The sequence below is a fragment of the Mobula birostris genome, chromosome 19 (assembly GCF_030028105.1).
Source record: "Mobula birostris isolate sMobBir1 chromosome 19, sMobBir1.hap1, whole genome shotgun sequence".
NCBI classification, from domain to species: Eukaryota; Metazoa; Chordata; class Chondrichthyes; order Myliobatiformes; family Myliobatidae; genus Mobula; species Mobula birostris.
The window spans coordinates 53,951,888-53,978,774 of record NC_092388.1 but is presented as its reverse complement, the minus strand read 5'-3'; the positions used below and the strand labels follow the sequence as shown (position 1 = coordinate 53,978,774).

Genomic DNA, 26,887 nt, shown 5'->3' with positions numbered 1-26,887 from the left:
CTAAAGAGACTGATGTCAGCAGGGCAGTGGATGTTGCCTACATGGATTTTAGTAAGGCATTTGACAAAGTTCCTCATGGGAGGCTCATCCAGAGGATTAAGATGCACGGGGACTGCGGTGAATTGGCTGCTTGGATTTAGAACTGGCTTGTGCATAGAACAATCAGAATCAGGTTTATTATCACCAGCATGTGTCATGAAATTTGTCAGCTTAACTGCAGCAGTTCAATGCAGTACATGATAATATAGAAAACAAAATAAATAAATCTATTATAGTAAGTGGTATATATATGTATATTGAATTGATCAAAAATAGTGCAAAACAGAAATATTAAATGTAAAAAAAAGTGAGGTAGTGTTCATGGGCTCAAATGTCCATTTAGGAACCATATGGTAGAGGGGAGAAAACTGTTCCCGAAACAGAGTGTGTGCTTTCAGGCTTCTGTACCTCCTTCTTGTCAGTAACAATAAGAGGGCACACCCTGGGTGATGGGGGTCCTTAATACTGGACATCGCCTTCCCAAGGCACCACTCCTTGAAGATGTCTTGGGTACGTTGGAGGCTAGTGGCTGAAGGAACTTATTTGAGCTGTAGGTCTGTAATTAGTGGGGCTCTGCTGTTTGCGATGTATATAAATGACCCGCATGAAAATGTAGACGGGTTGGTTGGTAAGTTTGCAGATGATACCAAGATTGGTGGAATTGCGGATAGTGTAGCACACTGGCAAAGAATACAGCGCAATACAGATCAGTTGCAGATATGGGCAGAGAAATGGCAGATGTTGTTTAACCCAGATAAATATGAAGTGTTACACCTCGGTAGGGCAAATGCAAGGAGACAGTACAGTGTTAAAAGCAAGATCCTCAACAGTGCTGCTCAGCAGAGGAACCTTGGGACCCAAGTTCACAACTCCCTGAAGTGGTTCCACAGGTCAAAAAGGTGGTTAAGAAGGCGTATGGAATGCTTGCTTTTATTAGTCAAGGTATTGAGTTCAAAAGCCAAGAGGTTATGTTTGCAACTTTATAAAACTCTGCTGGGCCACATCTGGACTATTGCATACAGTTCTGCTGCCCCACTATAGGAAGGATGTTGAGGCTTTGGAGAGGGTGCAGAAGAGGTTTGCTAGGATGCTGCCTGGTTCAGAGGTCATGTGCTATCACAAGAGGCTGAATAAACTTGGGCTGTTTTATCTGAAGTATCAGAGACTGAGAGGAGATCTGATAGAGGTTTACAAGATTATGACAGGCATAGACAGAGTGGCCAGCGAGTGTCTGTTTCCCAGGGTTGAAAGGTCTAATACCAGAAGGCATGCATTGAAGGTCAAAGGCAGTAGGTTCAAGGAGAATGTGAGGGGCAGGTTATTTTTACTCAGACAGTAGTGGTCACCTGGAATGCACTGCCTGGTATGGTGGTAGAGGCAAATACATTAGAGGCTTTTAAGAGACATTTGGATAGGTGCATGGATGTAAGAAAGATGGTTGGATATGGATGTGGTGTAGTAGGAGGGATTAATGTCTGGGTGTTTTTGATTTGCCTTTTAGCTGGTTCAGCATGACTGTGGGCAGAATGGCCTGTACTGTGCTGTTTTATGTTCTATGCGACAGAGGCAACACAGCTTGATAAGGTAGTGCAGAAGGCATAAAGCATGCTTGCCTTCATTGGCTCAGGTGACAGAATACTGTATAAAAGTTGGGACATTATGTGCAGTATTAAGGCTGCACTTGGGAGGGTTTTGTGTTGTTCTGGCCGCCACAACATATGTGGTTGCATTGGAGACAATGCAGAGGAGATTCTACAGGAGTTTGCCTGGATTGGAAGACTTTAGTTCTGGGGAGAGATTGCCTCAGCTGGGCTGGTATCCCCTGGAGTGAAAGAGACGAAGGGGTTTCCTGATGGGAGGTATATAAAATTATGAGTGGTACTGAAAAAGTTGACAGTATTTTTTTCTATTACAAGGTTATCAAAAACAAGAGGGGATGAGTTTTCAATGAGTGGGATAAGATAGGGGTACACAGCAGCTCCTCCAGCTCCAACCAAAGGTGTAATTGTTCGTCCTTTTATATCTTTGTTAGGATCGCAAGACACTGCTGGAAATTAATGACCTTGAGCACTGCAGGTCCACCCCAGCAGCAAGCTGCTCCATAGGGACAGAGCTGGACTCGTTGCCTACCGCGTTGTCACCTGGATTTGTGGCGTGCTGTTTTTGAGTGGAAGCGGTGTAGGGTCCAACAAATGGTGCAAATGATTGTCTTAGACCTTTTAAGTGTGATGACAATACCTTGATCAACATTGGATATGTAGAATGCTGCACTTGCTCAGTGGCAAAACCGACAGTGGGGAGCTGCATTGCCTCAGCTGTTGCACAGACCAGGCCCTCATGCCACGGAGTCAACTGTTGCGGCTGCCTAGGAGAGGAGATGCCAGAGATGGTGTGGGAGAGAGTAGAGGCCTCTGTGAGCATGCTGGAATCTGTATGGGGTTTGGGGTTTGGGGCTGCCCCCACCCCCCCAAATCGGTGCTGCCCTTCAGTGTTTGCTCAGTGAAAGACAAGCTGCACCAGGACAACATCTCATGCACCATCAATCTACAGCCCATGACACTGAAGGACTTAGGTTATATTGCAGAACCTGGGTCTCTCTACCTCCCTCTGCAATTGGATCCTCGACTTCCTAACCGGAAGACCACAGTCTGTGCGGATTGGTGACAACATCTCCTCCTCGCTGACGATCAACACTGGCGCACCTCAGGGGTGTGTGCTTAGTCCACTGCTCTACTCTCTATACACATGACTGTGTGACTAGGCATAGCTCAAATACCATCTATAAATTTGCTGACAATACAACTATTGTTGGTAGAATCTCAGGTGGTAACGAGAGGGTGTACAGGAGTGAAATATGCCAACTACTGGAGGGGTGTCACAACAACAACCTTGCACTCAGTGTCAGTAAGACAAAAGAGCTGATTGTGGACTTCAGGAAGGGTAAGACAAAGGAACACATACCAATCCTCAGAAGGATCAGAAGCAGCGAGAGTGAGCGGCTTCAAGTTCCTCGGTGTCAAGATCTCTGAGGATCTAACCTGGTCCCAACATATTGATGTAGGCATAAAGAAGGCAAGACAGCGGCTATACTTCATTAGGAGTTTGAAGCGATTTAGCATTAAACAAATACACTCAAAAACTTCTACAGATGTACCATGGAGAGCATTCTGACAGGCTGCATCACTGTCTAGTATGGAGGGGCTACTGCACAGGACCGAAAGAAGCTGCAGAAGGTTGTAAATCTAGTCAGCTCCATCTTGGGTACTAACCTACAAAGTACCCAGGGCATCTTTAGAGAGTGGTGTCTCAGAAAGGCAGCGTCCATTATTAAAGACCTCCAGCACCCAGGACATGTCCTTTCTCACTGTTACCATCAGGTAGGAGATACAGAAGCCTGAAGGCACACACTCAGCGATTCAGGAACAGCTTCTTCCCCTCTGCCATCCGATTCCTGAATGAACATTGAAGCTTTGGACACTACCTCACTTTTTTTAATATACAGTATTTCTGTTTTGTGCACACTTTTAAAAATCTGTTCAATAACGCAATTGATTTACTTATTTTTTTCTCTCTCTCTCTCTCTCTCTGCTAGATTATGTATTGCATTGAACTGTTGCTGCCAAGTTAACAAATTTCACGTCACATGCCAGGCCGAATAAACCTAATTCTGATTCTAATTTTTTTTTGTGATTGCTTGTATTTCTACTATCATAATTATTTATACTGTATAAGGTCTGTATTCATGTGTATGGTTGAATGACAATTAAACTTGAATGTGGATGTGAACTTGAACTTTTAGAGCAGTCCTACAGGGCACGTTTATTTCCCACAGATTACCGTTGATATTTGGAACTCACTGCTAGAGAAGGTGGTAGAATCAGACACCATCACTACACACAAAAGGTATTTGGACAAACGCTTAATAGATAAACCATTGAAAGATATGGTCCTAATGTGAGCAAATAGAATTAGTGAAGGTGGGACAAAGCACTTGTTTGTGTGTTGTCTGACTCCACAGCTACTAATCACATAGTCTGACATAGGTGCCCTCAAACGATCGCTGGGCTGAGTTATTTTTGCAAATCCAAGTTGGAGAAAAGTATATGCCCGTTTTAATAATAAAGTAACATTGCTAGAGTACGTTCTGTTGCTGGCTACATCACTGCACTTTGTAATGGTGTTCTGTTCCATTTTAATTCATAGAATTTTTTTGTAGATTCTTGCAACATATTACATTACTTACTGTCTTTTAGACTGTGTTTTCCACTTAGTTTCATTAAAGTTTTTAATGAGTTCTGGGTTTTTTTTGTGTGATTCTTGCCTAACCTTACTCCACCCAGACAGGCTTAGGCTGAATTCTCAGAATTGTTGGTCCCCGCCTGACTGCTAACCTGACTTTAGCAATTTGATCTCTGGTAGTACACCACCCCTTGAAACCCTTAATTGCACCATTATCTGAACAAGATCTTGCAATTTTCATGTCCTAAGCCACCAGCCTGAATCTGCTGATGTTTGTAAGACTGCGGCCACAGACACTGCACTGTACTTTCTTATTTCCAATAGCAATCGCAGCTCTATTTTCTCAGAAGGCTGAGAAAATACGGCACGACCCTGATGACCCTCGCCAGTTTTGAAAGCTGCACCATAGTTCAAAGCAAAAATTATTATCAGAGTACACACAAACAACCCTGAGCTTCTTTTTCCTGTGGGCATACTCAGCAAATCCACAGAACAGTAACTGTAAACAGGATCAATGAACAACACTGTAGAACTGCAAATATAAATAAATAGCAAGAAGTAACAAGTATGAAATAACCTGATCAAGTGTCCGTAAAGTGAGACGCAAACACAAGAAAATCTGCAGATGCTGGAAATTCAACCAACACACACAAAATGCTGGTGAACGCAGCAGGCCAGGCAGCATCTATAGGAAGAAGTATAGTCAACATTTCTGGTCGAGACCCTTCGTCAGGACTAACAGAAAGAGGAGATAGTAAGAGATTTGAAAGTGGGAGGGGGAGGGGGAGACCCAAAATGATAGGAGAAGACAAGAGGGGGAGGGATGGAGCTAAGAGCTGGGAAGTTGATTGGCAAAAGGGATACAAAGCTGGAGAAGGGGGGAGTATCGTGGGACAGAAGGCCTTGGAAGAAAGAAACGGGGAGGGGAGCACCAGAGGAAGATGGAGAACAGGCAAGGAGTTATTGTGAGGGAAAGAGAGAGAGAAAAAAAAAAATAATAATAATAATAATAATAAGGGGTGGGGTAAGAAGGGGAGGAGAGGCATTAACGGAAGTTAGAGAAATCAATGTTCATGCCATCAGGTTGGAGGCTACCCAGACGGAATATAAGGTGTTGTTCCTCCAACCTAACTAGGCTTCATCTTGACAGTAGAGGAGGCCGTGGATAGACATATCAGAACGGATATGGGACGTGGAATTAAAATGGGTGGCCACTGGGAGATCCTGCTTTCTCTGGCGGACAGAGCATAGGTGTTCAGTGAAGCGGTCTCCCAGTCTGCATCGGGTCTCACCAATATATAGAAAGCCGCACCGGGAGCACCGGACCCAGTATATCAGCCCAGCCGACTCACAGGTGAAGTGTCACCTCACCTGGAACGATTGTCTGGGGCCCTGAATGGTGGTGAGGGAAAAAGTGTAAGAGCATGTGTAGCACTTGTTCCACTTACAAGGATAAGTACAGGAGGGATATCAGTGGTAAGGGATGGGGGGGACGAATGGGCAAGGGAGTCACGTAGGGAGCAATCCCTGCGGAAAGCAGAAAGTGGGGGGAGGGAAAGATGTGCTTGGTGGTGGGATCCCGTTGTAGATGGCGGAAAAGTGAGACCATCGGTTGTGGGAACACCACAAATGGAATGGGTGTAGTTATCCACTTTTGTTCAGGAGCCTGATGGTTGAGGGGGTAGAAACTATTCTTGAACATAGTGGTGCGAGTCCTGAGGCACTTGTACCTTCTACATGATGTCAGCAGCAAGAACAGAGCATGGCATCCCTTCCAGAAGCGTCACACTGTAGCTTAGCAACTGCTCTGCCCAAGACCACAAAGAATTGCAGAGTTGGGAACACAGCCTAGTCTATCAGTTCACCTCCACTGATTCTATCTACACTTCCCCCACTACCTCAGGAAAGCACCAGCAAAAAGAACAAAAGCTTTAAAATGTGTATTATCAGGCTCAAGGCCAGCTTCTATCCAATTGATACAAGACTCTTGAATGGACCTCTTGGACTATGAAGATGAACTCGATATCTCTACTTACCTCATCGTGGCCCCGGCACCTTATTTGCCTATCCACAATTCATTATCTCTGTAACAATAATCTGCATTCTATTAATTTCTTTTTTTAAAAAAAATGACCTGGCTGGTGGCGTAGTGGCATCAGCGTCGGACTTCGGGACGAGTGGTCCAGAGTTCGAATCCAGCCAGCTCCCCTGCACGCTTTACATCCGTGCTATGTTACGAGCTGGTGATCTTTTCGGAAACTCACCCGGCAGAAAGCAAAGGTAAACCACTGCTGTAACTTGCCTCCTACACGGTTCTCCATTACAACAGAGAGGAGTGGAGGGAAATCGTCTGCCAACTGGAGAAACTCCAGATGCGACGTACCTTTCCTTTCCTACTCCTGATGTACCTATGTTTAGAATAATCTGTCCAGATGATATGCAAACCAAAGCTTTCCACTGTATCTCAGGACATGTGACAATAATAAACCATTCATCTCAACTATTCCAGGTGAGTTAAGCTTTGACTGCATCCAATTTCTCATTTTTAGTTTATCCAATATCTCAAGCACATCCTCCTTTGCTGAAACTCTAGCAGCAGCTTCTTCCTTGGTAAAGACTCATGTATACCTGACGTGAGCTGTCGTAATGACTTTCGCCCGGTAGCACTCACACCTACGGTGATAAAATGCTTTGAGAGGTTGGTCATGACTAGACTGAACTCCTGCCTCAGCAAAGACCTGGACCCATTGTAATTTCCCTATCGCCACAATAGGTCAACAGCAAGTGCAATCTCAATGGCTCTTCACATGGCCTTAGACCACCTGGACAATACAACACCTTTCTCAGGATGCTGTTCATCGGCTATGGCTCAGCATTCAACACCATCATTCCTACAATCCTGATTGAGAAGTTACCGAACCTGGGCCTCTGTACCTCCTCCTGCAATTGGATCCTCGACTTCCTAACCGGAAGACCACAATCTGTGCGGATTGGTGAAAACATCTCCTCCTCGTTGACGATCAACACTGGTGAACCTCAGGTGTGTGCTTGGCTCCCTGCTCTACTCTATATACACATGACTGTGTGGCTAGGAATTGCTCAAAGACCATCTATTCCCATAATTTGCCCACCATCAATATTTAACTGGGCAACAAGTTCTCAGTTTATGCCTTCCTCCATTTTTAAAGAGCATTACCACATTAGTCTCCAGCTCTCTGGCACATCCTTGCAGCCAGGGTGAACTGAAAAATATAGTCAGAGCCTCTGCAATTTCCCTAGCTCGCTTGTTTTCATATGTTTTATATTTCACCTTTGCCTGGTGATTTCAAGGAAGTTAAACCTCTTAAAGCTCCCTCTTCTACTTTGCTCTCCATCTCACATTTTACATTCATTCACCATAAGCAAGATATAAGCATTATATGTCCCTTCTATGTAATCTGTCAATTGGGTGTCCTGGTAATGTTTCGGTTAGCAAAAACTACTACAGCTCGAGGCAGTCCAAAGTTCAAAGTTCAATTCTAGCACTATGAGGAGTCTATACGTTCTCCCTGTGAACTGCATGGATTTCCCCCAGGTGCTCCAGTTTCATCCCACAGTCCAAAGATGCACCGGTTAGCAGGTCAACTGGTCATTGTAAATCATCCTGTGATGAGCCGAGGATTAAACAGGTGGATGGTTGGGCAGTGCACTCATTGGACCAGTAAGGCCTGTTCTGCGCTCTACTGCTAAATAAGATAAATAACAAAGAACTTTACCGGTCCATACTATCCTTAGTAGGTACTGCTCTTCCCTTGGTCATCTTCTTGCTCTGTTTGGACACGTGCGAATTTTGTCTATAAAGCTTTGATGCAAGTTTACCTGGGTCAGATCAATCCTTACTCCAGTGAAGCCAGCAAATGCTCATGATTAGGAATTAGCTGCTTGGAAGGGTAGCAGTTGCAGATTTAACTGTGATACTCATTGATGAATTGTAGATTCTCATGTGGAAAACAAAATATAGGGATATGGGAGAACTGGTCTATTTTAGGTGCTCCATCGAAAGCAAAGCACAGGCTTATGACCCAAACTGCTACCGCAATGCAACATCTCTAATGCAAGCTAGGATTTTGTGAGCTGCTGAGTTCTAAACCTTAAAATATTTATACAATAACTATTTTTTAAAAAAATCATAAAATGTCACAATAACTAACAAGGGGAGTATTAAAACATTTTTGGGGACAGCTCAAATGCGTCCAACCAATATATGGTCAAGCAATTTCGAATGTCGGTGCTGATTGGTTAAATCTGGAATTTGATGCTTTGCATGCATGGCATTGGATGCTGAAGTCAGATTTATCCTGCTCACATTTTGAGCAAGAAATGTTATTTACTAAAACTAAAATGGTCTGGAGAAATGGCTTTAGGGAGGCGCCAGGAAGTGAGGTTCCTTCCATCATTTAGAGTTCATTGTGGAACAGAAGAACTATTGGACAGTGATGGACCAAGCATCAAGATCCAGATGTGTCGGCAGATGCAGAAGATCCTGTCTCCTCTATTTTTTAAGCCACTCAGGTGCAGTGCTACCAAAGACGGCAGAAGATAGAAAATGGAATTCCAGTGTTTGCCCTTGTGAAAAATGAAGGCTTTGTGCTCACCTTTCAGGGTTACGTATCTCTTCAGTCACAAAATTCAGCGTGTCCCAACCTGAGTAGGAATATAATGCTGAGTACAGAGCGAGAGCCATATCTCCACCACTTAGCTTGGAGCCCTCAAAGGAATTTTGGAACGAATCTGTTTCTCCTGCAATAGATGATTCCAATATTAGGATCAGTACATTCACTGTCTGTGAATCTTCCAAAGATCTTTGATATAAAGTGTACTTTTTGACAAGGTAATATTTATTCTGAGGATCAGTGATGTGCCTGTCTCAAAACTGCATGACAGATTGAATTGAATTGACTTTATTTCTTACATCCTTCACATACATGAGTAAAAATCTTTATGTTACGTCTCCATCTAAATGTGCAATCATAGTAATTTATAATAAATAGAACAGTCAAAGTAATACAGAGTACACTCAAATCAGCGTGATTTCATCAGTCTGATGGCCTGGTGGAAGAAGCTGTCCCAGAGCCTGTTGGTCCTGGCTTTTATGCTGCGGGACCACATCCCAGATGGTAGCAGCTGGAATAGATTGTGGTTGGGATGGTTTGGGCCCCAATGATCCTATGGGCCCTTTTGATACACCTGTTTGTTATGCAAATCAGTAAGTGATTTTTTAAACTTTCTGCTTATTGGGTGGGGCTCTCATACTGTAAAAGGTCTAGATAGGATAGTGTCTGTCAAATGTGTTCCGGAAATTTTCCTTAATCAGTACAAAGACTCAACGAGAGATTGTGCAATACTTGATCTGCTATTAGGGAATGAGACAGGGAAGGTGACAGAAGTTTATGTATGGGGAACACTTTGCATTTAGTGATCGTATTGCCATTAGTTTCAAAGTAAACATGAAAAAAAAGAGGGGTCTGGTCCTTGGGTTGAGATTCTAAATGGGAAAAGGACCAATTTTGATGGTATCATAAAGGATCTGGCAACTGTAGATTGGGACAAACTGTATTCTGTCAAACATGTACTTGGTAAGTGGGAGGCCTTCAAAAGGGAAAGTTAGAGAGCACAAAGCTTGGAAATTCCTGTCCGAATAAAAGGTAAAAATAACAGGTTTAGGGAACCTTGGTTTTCAAGAGAGATTGGAGCCCTGGTTAAAAAAAGTGTATAGCAGGTATAGGCAGGAAGGAATAAGCAAGCTAATGGAGTACAAGAAATGCAACAGAACACTTAAGAAAGAAATCAGGAGGGCTAAAAGGCAGCATGAGGTTGCCCTAGAAGACAAGATGGAGGATAACCCCAAGGGATTTTACACACACAGTGCAGTGGTGCTAGAACGTTTGTGAAACCTGTAGAATTTTCTCTATTTCTACTTGAGTAAGACCTAAAATGTGATCAGATCTTCACTAAAGCTTGCGAGAGGCTGCGACTTGCAAACAATATACCAATCCCTACAGCATCAGAGATACTGGAAAACATGGGCCACTTCACAAATCTCTGGAGCCACTCTCAGAGACAGATATCAGCGAAGTTCACTAGTCTTCTTGGATTAAGCGAAACGATATTTGAAGATCACGATCTCAGATCTGACACAAAGCTCATGGTCTTCGGCTGCAGTAATTCCTGCCCTCCTTTAAGTTGCTGAGACTGGACCAGAGTGGACATCAAGGAAAGGTACCACACAGAATCTGTCTCCGCAAAGTCCTCCAAGTTCACTTTTGGAACGTTGGGCAGGCCACATAATATGCATGCTTTATACAGACACTTTTCCGAGTTCTGTCATAGGACTGTTCAGGTGGACAGAGGTAAAAAATAATATTAAGAGGTGCTCAGAGCCTCCTTCAAAAAGTGTAACATTCCCACTGACTCAAGGAATCCCTGGCTCATGACCACTCAAGGTAGTTAAGAATTATTCAGGATAGTACCGGAGTCATCCAGTAAAAAAAAATCAGGCCCTTTGGCCTAACTTGCCCATGCTGATCAAGACGCCCATCTAAGCTCGTCCCACTTACTAGCAAACCTTAAGACGATCCATCCTGAGCACATGAAATCGCTGCATAAACAGTGAAAGGAACCTGCCCCTTTGCAAACTACCTAGCATCTGCTCCATGAAGTGTCTCCTGCCCCATCCCTAGAAGAGATCCTGAGTCCCACACTGCTGTCACCTGTAACCTAAGAACTGGAGTGAAATGAAAGCCAGGTATTTTTTGCCCCAAGGAACTTCCCAAGAAGAAGAACAACGTTACCTTGACACAGTTTTACCAGGCCAGCCACGATGATGATGATCAAGGCAATCACCTTTGCAAAAGTGGACATCACTTGTAGAGAAGCTCCCCATGTCACTCTGCCACAGTTCACCACTGTCAACAGTACTTCAGATATAAAACAGATGGTTATGTTATAAAACAGGTATAATATTCATCAGGAACTTCTTATCATGAAATGCAAACATAATCCTATTTGCCTGCCCTCCCTGTAGCCCTTCTGATAAAAGTAAAAAATACTGCAAATACTGAGCAGGTCTAGAGTTGCAAAATGCCAGTCACATCAAGTGGCACCTGTTCCCCTCTCCACCCCTTTCGGCATTTCACAGGAACCAGTCCCTTCAGGACTCCATTCTCCACTTTTCCATTCCTACCAACCACTGTCCCTTTCGTACAGCATTTTTCGGCAACGTATCATTTGTCTTCTACCTCACTTCTCACTACCCAGCGACTCATTCTTTCAGGTGAAGCAGCATTTCACTTACACTTCTAATCTAATGTGGTCCTCTTCATGAGAACCCTAACACGCATTATGGTGACCACTCTGTGGAACATCTGTGGCAACCCTGAGCTTCCTGTTGCCTCCCCCTTTAACTCTCCATCCTATTCCAACTCTGACCTATCGGCCGGTGTCTCCAGTAACTTCAGAGCGAGGCTCAATGCAAGCACAAAGAGCAGCACTTCATCTTCCCTCTGGGCTCAACAGTGAATTCTACAGCTCAAAGTTTAACCTCTTCTCTGTCTGTATCAGTCATCCACCTGTGATATTGGCTCAGCTTGTTTGTTCTTTTCCTCCCGCTTTTTGTTTCCTGGGGATGGAGATAATGCCCAGGCTGATCTGCCATTCATAAAGTTGAGAATTATGCAGCATGGACCTTTAGCCAACTTATCTATGCTGACCTAGACAGCTTTCTGAGTCAATTCCATTTGCCTCCATTTTGCCCATATCCCTCCAAACATTTCCTATCCATGTACCTGTCCAAATGTCTTAAAACATTATCACTGTACTCTCTACTACTTCCTTTCACACCCTGTTCCATTAACCTGTCAGAACAATTTTTGCGTTTAGACCATTTACATTTAGCATGGCTTTGGCTCCCAGTCTTCACACCTGAATATGTATTGGGGATTTAATTTGGAGTGCAGCTCTGAACAATGAGCTCCTAAAAGCCGTGAATCTCAGACCAGACAATGCTGATTAAAATTCATTCTGATGTCTGGTGTGCATGCAGATATGGAGGTGTAGTTTCAAAGAAAGCATTGTCCATACTTTGTAAATATGAAATTGTCCTTTGATGCTTAGCACAAAGTATCAAGCCTCACATTGGGCCAGCAGACCTTTTAACCAAAAGTGTCTCCATAATGATGCCTGCTGTACCTTGTTTTGTCAAATAAAAAAAAGTTGCTTTGTGTCTACCAGTACTTTTCTCTGGTAGCTTCAATTACACAACAAAACCATAACTCCCGATGTGAAAAAGCTTCCCTTCAATTCCCCCTTAGATTCCCCCCTCCACATTAATCTCATGCCCAATAGTTTTAGACTGCCCCTACCTGAGGAGATGACTGTAGCCATCCAATTTATCTATGCCCCTCATAGAAACCTTTAATCAGTCACTCCTCATCTCCTTTGCTTCAAGGAAAACAGTTCCAGTCTATCCAATCTCTCCTCATAACTCAAGCCCTTCAAGCCAGGCAACATTGTTCTGAGCCATTTCTGCACCTTTTCTAAATTAATCCTTCTTACGATATGGCAACCAGAACAGCACATAACATCCCAGGTGGTATCTCACCAACGTCTTGTAACATGATAGTCTAACTGCACATCATCCTCTTCTGCATTTCACCACTCCTACATTCTGTCTACGCTCTCACCCTCAAAAAGCTCCCATTCACTGGCTGACCAGATGACCCTTTATTACCTTATCTCCATGTTCCCCCTGGTTTTGTCATATCAGATAGAGTCCCATCATCCTCCCTCTCCCTGCAGCAGAACAAGCTTGTTTGTCTCCTCAAACACAAGGAAATCAGCAGATGCTGGAAATTCAAGCAACACACACAAAATTCTGGTGGAACGCAGCAGGCTAGGCAGCATCTATAGGAAGAAGTACAGTCGACGTTTTGGGCCTTTGTCGTCCTGACGAAGGGTCTCAGCCCGAAACGTCGATGTACTTCTTCCTATAGATGCTGCCTGGCCTGCTGCGTTCCACCAGCATTTTGTGTGTATTGTTTGTTTCCTTCCTAGTTCTGACCAGGCTCTTCAACCTGGAACATTAACTGCTTCTCTTCCTACAGATGCAGCCTGACCTGCTGGTATTTCCAGCATTTTATGGTTTTATTTTAACCCCTTTACCTAAGCTTGGGCTGCAAATTTATTCAAAGCAACACAAAATGCTGGAGGAAGAACTCAGCAGGTCAGACAGCATCTATGGAAATGACTAGATAAATGACGTATTGGGCTAAGACTCTTCTTCAGGACCTAGGAGGAAGCAAATTTACTTAGATTTTTCTCCTAAACAACTATGTATACTTCAGCCAAAGTATAATGAATTTTAGAATAACTTCCTCCTCTGTGATAATTTTGAATAGATTGTTCACTGCTTTCTTAACCAGATAATCAACACAACTGTAATTTGCTCCACTAAAGCCCTTCATAACTATGGAAAGTCTTTTTATTAAATACCCTGTTCTCAGTGGAAATGATATCTTACAATTATGGCTTTCTATTCTGCCATCATCATTTGAATCCTTAAAAGGCAATCTCAATGAGCTTTCTATAATGGGACACTCAATAATTTGAACTTGTGTTAACTCTCACCTAACAATCCTTTGCACAAAATAAATACATGTTCAAAACAACAATCTATATTTAAAAAAAAACATTCTCTGTAACTATGCAAATTTCCTTCGGGTGTTCAGGTTTCTTCAAACCTGCCAGATATGTTGGCTCATTACTTAAAAGCTATTATAAATTGCCTCCAGAATACAGATGGGTTGCACGAAAATTAAGGGATGTGGGACATCTATGGAGATCCAGGAGGAAAATGGAGTTGTGCAGTTGACTGCTTACTTTTAGCACAGAAGCAATAGTCATAGAGAAGTACAGCACAGAAAGAGGTCCTTCAGCCCAACTCGTCCATGCCCAGTCCCATCGACCAAAATGTGCCAAGGGGCCTGCTTCTGTAATGAAGGGCCTCATGAAATGTGGAATAAAATTGCAGATGCTGGAAATCTAAAATAAAAACAAGGCCCTAGTATCGCTCAGCAATGACCCCAGAAACTTTACCACTATTTTTTCTCTCTTCCCAGAAGCAGCCTGACCTGTTGAGTATTTCCAGCAATTACTACTTCCTTGGAGATGCTCTATCACTGAGAATCAGCCCAGCTATAGCACAGTCCCCATCCACACTGGGTGCAAAGGACTAATCTTACTGGCTTTCCACACCAAAAGTCAAATGAGGAAGATTGGAAAAAAAAAATCTAACCTCAAGGCGTGGTACTGAGGCTCCAAATCACCTCAACAGACTATGACAGAGGCAAAGACTTACCTTGTGTCAAAGCTGTTATGTAGCTTGGCTTTCAGATACAAGCTAACAAATTGTTGTAAACTGGAAGAGTGCAGAGAAGATTTACAATAATGTTGCCAAAATTTGAAAACCTGAGTTATGGGAAGAGGTTGAGTAGGATGTGGAATGTAGAATGTTGAGGAGGTGACCTCACTGAGGTGTATAAAGACATATGGGCATAGATAGAGTGAATGTGCAGTTTTCTCCCCTGGGGGTTAGGGAACCTAGCACTAGAGGTCACTGGTGTAAGGTGAGAGGGGAGAGATTCATGAGCAATTTTCCACCCAGGTTCACGTATCCGGATATGGAATGAGTTGCCAGAGGAAGTAGTTGAGGCAGGGAAATAACAACATTTAAGACGCTTTGAGGGATATGGGCTAAACTTGGGTAAATGGGACTAATTCAGATGAACATCTTAGATGGGTGGATCTGTTCGACAGAAGAACCAGTTTCTGTACTCTGTGATACTAACTCAAAACCAAAATTGAGCTTTCTGGCCAGCAGACTAAACGCTACATAATTGCTGGGTGAGGACCTTGACACAATAGCTATCACTGAAGAGGTAGTGCTAAGCAAACTCGTGGACCTAAAGATAGACAAGTCCCCTGGCCCTGACAGAATGCATCCCAGGGTACTGAAAGAAATGGCAGAGGTTATAGTTGAGGCTACGCAGGAATGGCTTAAAAAGAACAAAGTTAATTACCAGAGCGGCCAAGTCAGACTCCTAACCTCTACCCAATTGAGAATTTGTGGCTGGACTTGAAAAGGGCTGTTTCACTCATGATCCCCATTCAATCTGATAGAACTTGAGCAGTTTTGTAAAAAAGAATGGGGAAAGATTGCAGTGTCCAGATGTGCAAAGCTGATAGAGACCTATCCACACAGACTGAAGGCTGTAATTGCTGCCAAAAAAGCACCTACTAAATACCGACTTGAAGGGGGTTAATACTTACGCAATCAATTATTTTGTGTTTTATATTTGTCATTAATTTAGATGACTTTGTAGAGATATGTTTTCACATTGACACGAGTGTTTTCTGTTGATCAGTGTCAAAAAAACCAAGTTAAATCCACTATCATTCAATGTCGTAAAATAATAAAGCATGAAAACTTCCAAAGGGTGGGTGGGTGGGAGGGAATACCTTTTACAGGCACTGCATGTTGTTTGTATACTCTACTTAACCTCCAAGAGGACCACAACCTTGTTGTGGGGTTTGGAGGCTTGCATCCATCAATGAGCCAGAGAGCATTGTTGGCTTGAGTCAGGACCATGTGCTTTGACCCTTGGTAGGGTCACCCATGCCAAACAGGTTGAAGGGTAGAGGGTAAAGGTAAGAGGGGCCCACCAGTCCTCCAGGTTTGGGGGTTCAGCTCAGGGCCAACAACCCTGATCAAAAAAAAAGTTACAGAAACAGCAGTGATAAATCCTCCATCTGTGTGCCATGGCATCCCTGAGTCTCCACCCGGCAAGTGCATGACTGACGGTAGGGAAAACAGAGGAAGCTGCTGGCACAATGCAGCAAACCCTGAACGCCGTCAAGATCAGGGCACCAGTGAAAGCAGAGGGTGACGGAAATGCAGGAGACCAAAGGCAACGTGGTGCCGTACCTTAAAGGCAGAAGTAAGGACCCTGAACGACACCTGGGGCACAGTAGAGAAGAGGGCAAAGGACAAACAGATGGGGGAGCTTCACTGCTGCCCTAAACACCAGCGATACTATATTTAAAGTAGGTACTGCTCTTTATTTTGTAATATGATTGTAACCACATTGTGGGGTGCATCAGATTGTAATTCATGTGTAGTCTTAAATTAACTTAGAGGGTCATTAAAATTGGTATGTCGGGGGGGGGGAGAAACGCCCACTAACCTTTATTATTGCTAGCATCTATTGGGGTGCCTCACTGCTTCATCTGGCAATGGCACTGCCCGAGACTACAAGAAACCTCAGAGCTGCTGACACTTCTCAGGACATCACTGAGAACAACCTCCCTTCCGCAGACTCTCTCTACACTTCTCACTGCCTTGGTAAAGCAGCAAGCACAAGGTGCCACCACACCCACCCTGGACACGCTCTCTTCTCCCCTCACGTTGGGCAGTAGATACAAAAGTCTGAAAGCATGTACCACCAGGCTCAAGGACATCTTATATCCTGCCTACAGAACGGTTCCTTTGTACGGCAAGATGAACTCCTGGTCTCACAAACTACTTTCATCATAATCCTTGCACATTATTGTCTATCTGCACTGCCCTTTCCCTGTAACTGTAACACTTTATTCTGCATTCTGTTACTGCTTTTCCTTTGTACTACACAAATGTAATGAAACCACCAGTATAGATGACAACTTTTTCCACCGTACCTGAGTACAAGTGCCAATAATAAACCAATTTACCAATTATTAAGATATTGTTTCTGCTTTCACCATCTCCCCTGAAAGTGTTTTTGAGGCACTTACATGAAAAAAAAACATGCCTCCCACAGGTTTTAGCTTTCTCCCTCCAGCTGTCTGATGTTTCCACTCTGGGAATAAGACCCTATTTTTAGATAGGTTTCTTCTCAGCCTCAAAGTGCCCAGATGGAAGATGAAGAGTTGCTAATTTCACTAAACAATGTGATGGGGACAGGAAATTAATATGACAGACAACTGGGAGCTGGGGGCAGAATGAGTGTTCTACAATACACTCACACAAACCGCACTTGGTTTCTCCAGTGGTGAGAAGACCACCATGTGAGCACTAAATACAGTACGCGCAAATGGAAGAATTCCAAGCAATTGCTGTTGCATCCAGGAGGAATGCTGGGTCTCGGAATGCTGAGAAGGAAAGATACACAAGAACACGAATTGTATTTCCTGCTGCGAGAAGGGGTGAAGGGTGCTGGTAGACATGGAACTAACAAAACATTGCATTATGAGAACAGTCCTGTTCACTCCAACACTGACTGCTTCGCACCTCCCTCATCGCTGTTGCCCTTTGCCAAATCTAATGAATCAAGGAAAGCAAACTTCTCTCCATCCATCTGGACCCCATCACTTTCTCTCACCATAACCTGGGACCTGAGATCTTGTAATTAACTCCAGTGAGGCAATTTTAGCCTCAGTGAAGCGAGAGGAGCCACTTACCCACTTGTTAGGGATCTGGAGCAGCAACTGGATGACCTTCGGCTTGGACGGGAGAATGGGGAGATAATTGATCAAAGTTATAAGGAAGTAGTCACCCCGAAGTTGCAGGAGGCGAGTAGCTGGGTGACCATCAGGAGAAATGGAAATATGCAGTTCCAGCAGAGCACCCCTGTGGCCGTTCCCCTCAAAATCAAATATAATGCTTTGGATACTTTTGTGGGGGATGACTTCCTGAGAGAATGCCACAGCAACCAGGTTACAGGCCCTGAGCATGGGTTCGTGGTTCAGAAGGGAAAGAAAGAAGTGAGCAGTAGTAATCGGGGACTTGATAATGAGGGGAACAGACAGGAGATTCTGTGGACATGAACAGGACACCCGGATGGTATGTTGCCTTCCAGGTGCCAGGGTCAGGGATGTCTCAGATCATGTCCACAACATTTTGGAGAAGGAGGGGCAGCAGCCAGATGTCTTGGTACCAATGACATAGGAAGGAAAAGCAATGAGGTCCTGAAAAGAGAATTTAGAGATGAGGCCCTGAAAAGAGAATTTAGAGAGCTAGGTAGAAAGTGGAGAAGCAGGACTTCCAGGTAGTAATTTCTGGATTGCTGCCTGTGCCACGCGCCAGTAAAGGTAGAAACAGGATGATTTGGCAGATAAATACCAAAGAGCTGGTGCAAAGGGCAGGGCTTTAGGTTCTTGGATCACTGGGATCTCTTCTGGGGGAGGTATGACCTCTTCAAAAGTGATGGGTTGCACCTGGACCTGAGGGGGACCAATATTCTTGCAGGTATTTCGTTAGAGCTGTTGGGAAGGGTTTAAACTAATTTGGCAGGGGGTTGGGAACCAGAGTGAAGGGACTCAGGATAGGACAGATGGTTTAAAAAAAAAGTAAAGATAGCGTGCAGTCAGATTGTCAGGAAGGGCAAGCAGGTGATGGGACTTAGTTGCAGCCAACAGGCTTGAGTATCAAAACATTAGGGATGCAGAATCAGGAAGGATAGCAAATAAGGTACTGAAGGTGGATGATCTTGTTGAACTATTACCAGGTATGATGTTGCAGCCATCACTGAATCATGGCTGAAAGATGGTTGTAGCTGGGAGCTGAATGTCCAAGGTTACACATTATATTGAAGGGATAGGAAGGTAGGCAGAGGGGTGGTGTGGCCCTAATGGTAAAGAATGGCATCAAATCAGTAGAAAGATGTGACGTAGGATCGGAAGGTGTTGAGTCCTTGTGGGCTGAGTTAAGGAAATGCAAGAGAAAATGGACATTGATTGCAGTTATATACAACAGTGGCTGGGAGATGGACCACAGGTTGCAACAGGAAGTAGAAAAGGCGAGTCAAAAGGGCAATGTTATGGTAGTCATGGGAGATTTTAATACACAGGTCGATTGGGAAAATCAGGCTGGTAATGGATCTCAAGAGAGTCAGTTTGTTGAATGCCTAAGAGATGGCTTTTTATAGCAGTTTGTCGTTGAGCCTACTAGGGGATCAGCTATACTGGATTGGGTGTTATGTAATGAACCGGAGGCTATGAGGGAGCTCAAGGTAAAAGAACCCTTAGGAACCAGTGATCACAGTATTGTTGAGTTCAACTTGAAATTTGATAGGGAGAAAGTAAAGTCTGAAGTAGCAGTATTTCAGTGGAGTAAGGGAAATTACAGCAGTGTGAGAGAGGAGTTGGCCAAAGTAAATTGGAAGGAGCTGTTGGCAGGGGTGACAGCAGAGCAACAATGTCATGCGTCTCTGGGAAAAATGAGGAAGGTGCAGGACACATGTATTCCAAAAACGAAGAAATACTCAAAGGTAAAATAGTACAACCATGGCTGACAAGGGAAGTCAAAGTTAATGTAAAAGCAAAAGAAAGGGCATACAACAAAGCAAAAATTAGTGGCAAGATAGAGGATTGGGAAATGTTTTAAAACCTACAGACAGCAACTAAATAAATCATTAGAAGGGAAAGATGAAATACGAGAGCAAGCTAGCAAATAATATCAAAGTGGATAGCAAAAGCTTTTTCAAGTATTTTCAAAATAAAAGAGAAATGAGAGTGGACATAGGACCACTAGAAAATGAGGCAGGAGAAATAATAACAGGGGACAAGGAGATGGCTGATGAACTAAATGAGTATTTTGCATCAGTCTTCACTGTAGAAGACACTAGCAGTATGCCTGATGTTGTAGTGTGTAAAGGAAGAGAAGTGGGCAGTTACTATTATGAGAGAAATTGCTCAAAAAGCTGGAAGTCCTAAAGGTACGTAGGTCACCGGACCAGATGAACTGCACCCTAGGGTTCTGAAAGAGGTAGCATTAGAGATTGTGGTGGCATGAGAAATGATCTTTCAAAAATCATTGACTCTGGCATGATGCCAGAGGCTGTTAAAATTGCAAATGTCACTCCACTCTTTAAGAGAGGAGGAAGGCAGCAGAAAGGAAATTATAGACCAGTTAGCCTGACCTCAGTGGTTGGGAAAATGTTGGGAGTCAATTGTTAAGGTTGAGGTGATGGAGTACTTGGTGACACAGGAAAAGATAGTAGAAAGCCAGCATGTTTTCCTTCAGGGAAAATCCTGCCTGACGAACTTGCTGGAAATCTTTGAGCAGACTACAAGTAGGATAAAGGGGATGCAGTGGATGTTGTATATTTGGACTTTCAGAAGGTGTTTTACAAGGTGCCACACATGAGACTGCTGACAAAGTTAAGAGCCCATGGTATTACAGGAAAGTTACTAACATGGTTAGAGCATTGGCTGATTAGCAGGAGGCAGCAAGTGGGAATAAAAGGATCCTTTTCTGATTGGCTGCCAGTGACTAGCGGTGTTCCGCAGGGGTCAGTGCTGGGACCACTTCTTTTTATGCTGTATATAAATGATTTGGATGATGGAATAGATGGCTTTGTTGACAAGTTTGCAGATGATACGAAGATTGGTGGAGGAGCAGGTAGCGTTGAGGAAACAGGTAGGATGCAGAATGACTTAGACAGATTAGGAGAATGGGCAAGAAAGTGACAAATGAAATATTGGAAAATGCATGGTCATGCCCTTTAGTAGTAGTAGAAATAAATGTGCAGACTATTTTCTAAATGGGGAGAAAATCCAATAATCTGGAATGTAAATGGACTTGCGAGTCCTTGCGAAGAACACCCTGAAGGTTAACTTGCAGGTTGAGTCAGTGGTGAGGAAGGCAAATGTAATGCTAGCATTCACTTCAAGAGGTCTAGAATACAAGAGCAAAGATGTGATGCTGAGTCTTTATAAGGCACTGGTAAGGCCTCATCTTGAGTATTGTGAACAGTTTTGGGCCTCTCATCTTAGAAAAGATGTGCTGGCATTGGGGAGGGTCCAGAGGAGGTTCACAGGGATGATTCCAGGAATGAAAGGGTTATCATACGAGGAACATTTGATGGCTCTGAGTCTGCACTCGCTAGAATTCAGAAGGATGAGTGGGGATCTCATTGAACCCTTTCGAATGTTGAAAGGCCTAGACAGAATAGATGTGGTAAGGATGTTTCCCATGGTGGGAGGGTCCTGAAGAAGAGGGCACAGCCTCGGGATAGAGGGGCGCCTTTTCAAAAACAGATGCGGAGAAATTTCTTTAGCCAAAGAGTGGTGAATTTGTGGAATTTGTTGTGGAGGCCAGGTCTTTGGGTGTATTTAAGACAGAAATTGATAGGTTCTTAATTGGACATGACATCAAAGGTTACAAGCAGAAGGCCAGGAACTGGGGTTGAGGAGGAGGAAAAAAAAGGATCAGCCATGACTGAATGGCGGAGCAGACTTAATGGGCCAGATGGCCTAATTCTGGTCCTAGTCTTAAGGCTGATTTATACTTGTGCATCAAATGTACGTCATAGGTACGGCATAGCTGTGTACCCTACGCTGCAGCCTAACGCGCACCTCTCCCAAAATGTAACTACGCGTCGCAGCCCGAAACAACTGTGATTGGTCCACTTGGTAGCATTGCATTTCCTCCTAAGCTGCAATAGCTTCCCACGGCGACTGAAGGGCACGGAAGGAACTCTGGCTGCAATGCTTTCCATAAAGCTTTACAGGCCTCCGAAATTATGGACGATCCTGTGCTTGATGCCAGTTTGTAGCTAGCTGCTACAGCCTGTTGACTTCCACCTGAAACTAAAAACTTGAATGGTGATTGCCAGTCTCTGAGTATACTGTGTGTACACTGATGCGAAATAAATGGTTGGAGACGATGAACCAAGTCGGCAAATCTACCTGCTGACATCCGAAGATATTTGAAATGCATTTCCTCGTCCATGTCTCTCAATGGCCAGACAAGCACAGAAAATTCACCCTCATTCAGTTTCAGTCGCCATTGTTTGAAGTTTGAGTTTCTTCGTGTTGAGTTCCAACACGAAGAAACTCACAGTGGCATAGAAACCCCACCGCCAACTAGCGTTTTGGCGGTGAATTGCAGAGCGACGCAGACACATCAGCGCACAAGTATAAATGCTCACAATGGCATAGCCCACTTGCGTAGGCTACGGCGTAAGCTAGTACACACAAGTATAAATTAGATCTTATGGTATTACAGTTGCCAACGGCCAATACACAATCTAATGATAAGGATGTCTTCCACTATAGGACTGTTGATTAAAAATATAGCCATTCAGAACCTTGTCCATAAACATGAAGGAGGTACACATAGCCAACACTAGTACATTTACACAGGACACAAGAAACATATTGCTGCAATCACAAAGAAGACATGCCCACTGCTATATTTTATTAGGAATTTGAGATTTGGTATGACACCAAAATCTTTAGCAAATTTCTACATACATACATGGGAAGTGTTCTGACTGGCTGCATCACCACTTGCAACGGGAGTTTCTATGTGCAGGATTGAAAGAGGCTGAAGAGGGCTGTAGACTCAGACAGGTCCATCGTAGGCAGGGCTGTAGACTCAGACAGGTCTATCGTAGGCAGGGCTGTAGACTCAGACAGGTCTATCGTAGGCAGGGTTGTAGATTCAGACAGGTCTATCGTAGGCACAGCCCACCCCACCATCGAGATCATCAAAAGGTGGTGCCTCAGGAAGGCAGGATCCGTCATTAAAGACCACCACCAGCTGGGACATGGCCTCTTCTCATTACTACCATTAGGGGAGGAAGTGCAGGAACCTAAAGACCCACACCGAATGTTTTAGGATCAGCTTCTTCCCATCCTCCAACAGATTTATGAATGACCCATGAACACGATTTACTACTCTTTCAAGAAGTGATGCTTCAGAAAGGTAGCATCCGTCATTAAGGACCCCCAGCACATGCCCTCTTCTCATTGCTACCACATCAGGAAGGTGGTACAGAAACCTGAAGCCACACTCAATGATTCAGGAACAGCTTCTTCTCCTCTATCATCCGATTTCTGAATGGACATGGAACCCACGAACACTACCTCACCACTTCTTAAAAAAATTTTATTATTGCACTACTTAACTATATATTATACTAAACACAATTTTTTTCTCTATTATTATATATTGCACTGTACTGCTGCTGCAAAGACAAGACATTTCAAGATAAAGACCTGTGATATTAAACCTGATTCTGATTCTCTTTCACACTGTTTATCCATTTATTTATTGTTTGGAATTTACAGTAAATTTTAGGTCTTCCACTGCTTGGCTGCCACGAATAACAAATTTCACTATGGCAGTAATATTAAACCTGATTCTGATATACTGCCACTCCTAATACATTTACACAGGACATGCAGACTGACACCGCCTCCTTTATTATAATTACAAGTGCCAATGTCTAAATATAAAATTAACGGTTGCTCCACCTCTTTACTAGCTGTACAGACAACTAAAGACAAGAAGGTCTGTATGTTTATAAGTGGTCTGTTACTCAGAGATGAGTAAGTCCCTTGGCACACAAGCAATCTCCTCCCCTCTTGAGGATTCATGCAAAGCATCAAACATGAATAATTAGAACATTTCAATTTGCCAGAAGTCTTGCTTCACTCCCTCCAGCACAGCATCCTGGAAACATTGCTGCTAAACTTGCAGAGCAGCGTCAGTCCAGGACTTCCAGCGCATGAAGAAAATATTTAAGTTTCCATTACAGTGATAGGGATAACTTTCTGTTCCATATTCTGACAACTTTCAACCTGGAAACTGGCAACTTGGAAGCAGTTTGAGGAACGCTTTCAAGTTCTTAGCTTCAACACAGTCCAAGCCTATTCCAACCCAATCCAGTTCATTCAAAGTATTTGCCCCATGTCTCTGCCCATTATGATTTCTCCTGCTGAGCAGCACCTGCAAACCTTCATTTCTGTGAAAGCTGGATCTGTCTGGCCAACCCCTGCCCCTCCCCCCAAAGGCTGAACATGGGCCTTTATAAAGGTGGCTAGCACAAAGAGCTTCCGATGGGGATAGTGCTCTTCTTCAAGCAGCAATCATTTTGTTTGATGCAGCTGCCCAAAACAGACACACAGGCGAGTTTGTAGCTGGGATGTCTGTTTAGGTGCAGGTAAGCTTACCATGTAGCAGGAAGGAACAATGTCCCTTCTAGCTCATGGGATAGTGGGAGAGGTGGCAATGGGAAAGACTGCAGCTTCCCATCATGGTTACGATACTGCACGAGTCTATTAGACTATTACACACATAGAACATAGAAAAGTACAGCCCAGGAACAAGCCCTTCAACCCAGGTTGTGCCAAACTAATTAAACTAGCACTTAAAAGCTTAACTCAACTATTTCTTATGCCTACACAAGATCCATATCCTTCCATTCCCTGCATATTCATGTGCCCATCTTAGAGTCTCTTAAATGTCTGCATCCTATTTGCCTCCACTACGAGTCCTGCAAATCATTTCAGGCACCTGTCACTCCTTCTAATAAAGATCTTGCTCTACACACTTCTATGAAGTTATGCTCTCAACTTAAATACCTGCTGTCTAGTGTAAGACATTCATACCTTGGGAAAAAGATACTGGCAGTCCACTCTATCTATACCTCTCATAACCTTCTATCATGACTCCCTTCAACCTCCATCACCCCAGAGAAAACAACCCCAGTTTGTCAAACCTCTCTTTATAGCACCTACCTTCTAAGCATCCTGGTAAACCTACTCTGCACCTTCTTCAAAGCCATCCCTTCTGCGATGGTGTGACCAGAATAGAATGCAGAAATTGAAATCATATGGCGCAGACACGAAGAAATCTGCAGATGCTGGAAATTCAAGCAACACACACAAAACTCTGGTGGAACGCAGCAGGCCAGGCAGCATCTATAAGAAGAGGTACAGTCTACGTTTTGGGCTGGGACCCTTCGTCAGGACTAACTGAAAGAAGAGATAGTAAGAGATTTGAAAGTGGAAGCGGGAGGGAGAGATCGGAAATGATAGGAGAAGACAGGAGGGGAGGGGTGGATCTAAGAGCTGGACAGGTGATTGGCAAAAAGGATACCAGACTGCAGAAGGGAGAGGATCATGGGATGGGAAGCCTGGGGAGAGAGACAGAAGGGGGGCGGAGCCCGGAGGGTGGAGAGCAGGCAAGGAGTTATAGTGAGAGGGGCAGAGGGAGAAAAAAAGAGAGAAAAAAAGGGGGAAAAATAAAAAATATATTAAATATACTCAGAGAGTGGTAGTTGTGTGGAACGAGCTTCCAGCAGAAGTGGTTGAGGCAGGTTCCATGTTGTCATTTAAAGTTAAATTGGATAGATATATGGACAGGAAAGGAATGGAGGATTATGGGCTGAGTGCAGGTCAGTGGGACTAGGTGAGAGTAAGAGTTTGGCACAGACTAGAAGGGCCAAGATGGCCTGTTTCTGTGCTGTAATTGTTATATGGTTATAAATAAATAAATAAGGGATGGTGTGTGAAAGGGAGGAGGGACATTAACGGAAGTTAGAGAAGTCAATATTCATGCCATCAGGTTGGAGGCTACCAAACAGAATACAAGGTGTTGTTCCTCCAACCTGAGTGTGGCTTCACCTTTACAGTAGAGGAGGCTGTGGATAGACATATCAGAACAGGAATGGGACATGGAATTAAAATGTGTGGCCACTGGGAGATCCTGCTTTCTCTGGCAGACAGAGCGTAGGTGCTCAGCGAAACGATCTCCCAGTCTGGGTCGGGTCTCGCCAATATTTAGAAGGTTGCATCGGGAGCACCAGACGCAGTATATCACCCCAGCCAACTCACAGGTGAAGTGTCACCTCACCTGGAAGGACTGTCTGGGGCCCTGAATGGTGGTTAGGGAGGAAGTGTAAGGGCATGAGTAGCACTTGTTCTGCCTACAAGGATAAGTGCCAGGAGGGAGATCGGTGGGAAGGGATGGGGGGGGGGGGGGGGGGAAGAGGGAAAGATGTGCTTAGAGGTGGGATCCCGTTGGAGGTAGTGGAATTTACAAAGAATTATATGTTGGACCCGGAGGCTGGTGGGGTGGTAGGTTAGGACAAGGAGAACCCTATTCCTAGTGGGGTGGCGGGAGGATGGGGTGAGAGCAGATGTGTGTGAAATGGGAGAGATACGTTTGAGAGCAAAGTTGATGGTGGAAGAAGGGAAGCCTCTTTCTTAAAAAAAGGAAGACATCTCCTTCATCCTGGAATGAAAAGCCTCATCCTGAGAGCAGATGCGGCAGAGACGGAAGAATTGCGAAAAGGGGATGGCATGCATGCATTTGTTTATTTATCTATCTATCTATTTATTTATTTTTTTACAAGTGACCGGGTGGGAAGAGGAATAGTCCAGGTAGCATACCCTTCCTCCCCTTCACACCCCATCCCTTATTTATTTAATGTATTTTTTATTCCCCTCTCTCTCTTTTTTCTCCCTCTGTCCCTCTCACTATAACTCCTTGCCTGCTCTCCACCCTCCGGGCTCCCCTCCCCCGCTTCTCTCTCTCTCTCCCCCCAGGCTTCCCATCCCATGATCCTCTCCCTTCTCCAGCCTTGTATCCCTTTCGCCAATCAATTTTCCAGTGCTTAGATACTCCTTTCCCCTCCTGTCTTCTCCTATCATTTCAGATCTCCCCCTCCCCCTCCTACTTTCAAATCTCTTACTATCTCTTCTTTCAGTTAGTTCTGACGAAGGGTCCCGGCCCGAAACGTCGACT

The 26,887-nt window shown here is 44.1% G+C and overlaps 1 protein-coding gene across 4 annotated transcripts in view; it reads right to left on the bottom strand.

The window, feature by feature from the left end:
- The window catches only part of LOC140212613 (Y+L amino acid transporter 2-like), a 75,272-nt gene that overhangs the window by 30,857 nt on the left and 17,528 nt on the right, over positions 1-26,887 (bottom strand). For all 4 annotated transcript variants that reach the window (XM_072283624.1, XM_072283622.1, XM_072283621.1 and 1 more), the window contains exons 3-4: positions 11,109-11,234; positions 8,913-9,057 (exon numbers count right to left, since the gene is read on the bottom strand). In XM_072283624.1, the coding sequence (XP_072139725.1) occupies positions 8,913-9,057; positions 11,109-11,234 (271 nt within the window). The remainder of the gene's footprint in view (positions 1-8,912; positions 9,058-11,108; positions 11,235-26,887) is intronic.